This window comes from Leuciscus leuciscus (assembly GCF_965113295.1).
Source record: "Leuciscus leuciscus genome assembly, chromosome: 19".
In the NCBI taxonomy this organism is placed as follows: domain Eukaryota; kingdom Metazoa; phylum Chordata; class Actinopteri; order Cypriniformes; family Leuciscidae; genus Leuciscus; species Leuciscus leuciscus.
This window is the reverse complement of record NC_138743.1, coordinates 2,697,329-2,699,655: the sequence shown is the minus strand read 5'-3', so window position 1 is coordinate 2,699,655 and position 2,327 is coordinate 2,697,329. Positions and strand designations below refer to the sequence as shown.

Below are 2,327 nucleotides of genomic sequence, written 5' to 3'. Positions count from 1 at the left end.
GGACACTATGGCAGCCGCGGACGGTGAGTTAATACATACTATCTTCATAAAATCTAAGTTTTCTAACTTCCTAACTTCCTGCCTGAATGAACATCATAATTCCCGCTGAAATGGGTGGGGTTGTATGACGTTTGATCCAGGAAGGCGTGTTAAGGGCGGGGTTTAGGGCAGCGCTGCAGGGCTAATGGCCCGGCAGTGGAAATGCAAGCCCGGTGCTTGAGGCCCGAGGCCACTGGCCCGGCTCGGCTCGCTGTTAGCCCTAGCCCGGCCCTGGCCCGACAGTGGAAACGCGGCTAATGGTATCTAAAACTGTCTGGTTACTCACATTCTTCTAGATATCTTCCTTTCTGTTCAGCAGAAGAGAGAAATTCATACAGGTTTGAAACAACATGAGGGTGAGTATATGATGACGAAATTTTCATTTTTCGGTGGAGTATCCCTTTAAATCTACATAATTTCTCTGACCAATAGATAAGATGCATTTAGCAATAGGTAAATCACAGACAATATTGGGGGGAAATGGTTACCGTTATTATTTTTATTTTAGTACACACTAACATTTTTCGGTGGAGTATCCCTTTAAACTGGCAGTTATGGGAAGGGGCGGGACATTTCCCAAACACACTCGAAGCGCTCGACCAATCACAACACACTGATCCAGCCAACCAATCACAGCTGAAAACTAAAGATTCATAACACTATATCACATCGGTTGTTGTACTAAAGTTTGGGGTCGGCAAGATTTGTGTAATGTTTTTGAAAGAGTCTTTTCTGCTCATCAAGGTTGCATTTATGTGATTAAAAATATAGCAAGAAAATGTGAAATATTATTGTAATGTAAATCAGCTGTTGTCTATGAGAATATATAGTAAAGTGTAATTTATTCCTGTGATCAAAGCTGAATTTTCAGCATCATTACTCCAGTCTTCAGTGTCACATGATCCTTCACAAATCACTCTAATATGATGATTTGATGTTCGAGAAACAGTTATGATTATTATCAGTGTGTGCTGTTGTTTGCAGGATAAACCAGGCGCGTGTGTATCTGCAGGCGTATAGAGTGGGATACAAGATCCAGTGTCCCGACAAAACCACAAGATGAACCACAAAACAACAACGCCAAGTCGATTAACAAACACTTACAGGGAGCCAAACACAACACAGACACACTCACAGCAGAATAAACATTCTTCATTGACCCTGATGGAAGAACCTTTAACATTCGTGATACTCTATTTGATGTTTCCCTCATTAAAAAAAAAACATTGTTCCCTTCATCTCAGTTGCATGAGATTTTGTGACACAAAACACTGGGCTTGATTCGGATGTTCTGAAGGAATGTGAAGAAGAAAAAAGCCACACACAGGGTCTTCGAACACTGTTAATAGGAAGAGGTGAAAAATTAAGAGTTTTTTATTTGTAATTTTTCAATAAAATAAATAAATACGACATAAATCTGAATATTTTCACACAGAGATAAGGGTCTGAAACTAGAATAAGGGTCTGATACTGTGGAATAAAAATTCTCACACACACACACACACACACACACACACACACACACACACACACACACACACACACACAAGTGTGACTGCAACTGATAGAATTTGGCAAACAAAATCAGCCATGAATGCAAAACAGATATGAAAGGTGAGAGACCTAACACACACAAACACAAACACTCTGTCACACACACACACACACACCTCTGCTGGATATATATGGACAAACACTATTTCTAAAACTGTAATTCCTACAGTTTTTGTTCTAACGAGCAGATGCCAGAATTCTGCCTCTAACACCCAGATCATTATCCAGAAACAACTCATATTTAATTTAGAACATCATTAAAGTAATGTTTTAGAAACATTTAATATTTCATATGCAAGCTAATGGTAGAGTAATTTTGTGGTAAATAGGCCAAAAAAAGTACCACATATCCCCCACAACACAGCATAAATGTGTAGTTTAGAAGTACATAAATGTTTTATATATTTGTATAAATTTTTTTTAAATATTTTTTTTATACAGTCGCTCTGTAAATGTGTGGGTTCTGTATGGCTTCTTTAGAATCTTAAAATGTTCTTCACACATGTTCTTTAGAGAAGCAAAAATGATTATTTTATGGCATTGCTGAAAAAAAAAAAAAATCCTGGAAGCTTTATTTTTAAGAGTGTGTGATTGTGTATTATTGGCTTTTGCACATTGAGCAAGTGTATTATTATTTTAAACTAATAAAGATATTTTTGTGACTGTTTTAATTCACTGTGTGATCCTCTCTGAACTACTTTGCAAATGTTTAACCAACAAAGGAAGCAAAACCT

The 2,327-nt window shown here is 37.6% G+C and overlaps 1 protein-coding gene across 1 annotated transcript in view; it reads left to right on the top strand.

Annotated features, from left to right (window-relative positions):
- The window catches only part of LOC309482011 (uncharacterized protein), a 32,031-nt gene extending 30,019 nt beyond the window's left edge, over positions 1-2,012 (top strand). The window contains 1 exon segment of the mRNA XM_082147182.1: positions 1,024-2,012. Within this exon segment, the coding sequence (XP_082003308.1) occupies positions 1,024-1,102 (79 nt within the window). The 3' untranslated portion in view covers positions 1,103-2,012.
- The last annotated feature ends 315 nt before the right edge of the window (positions 2,013-2,327 follow it).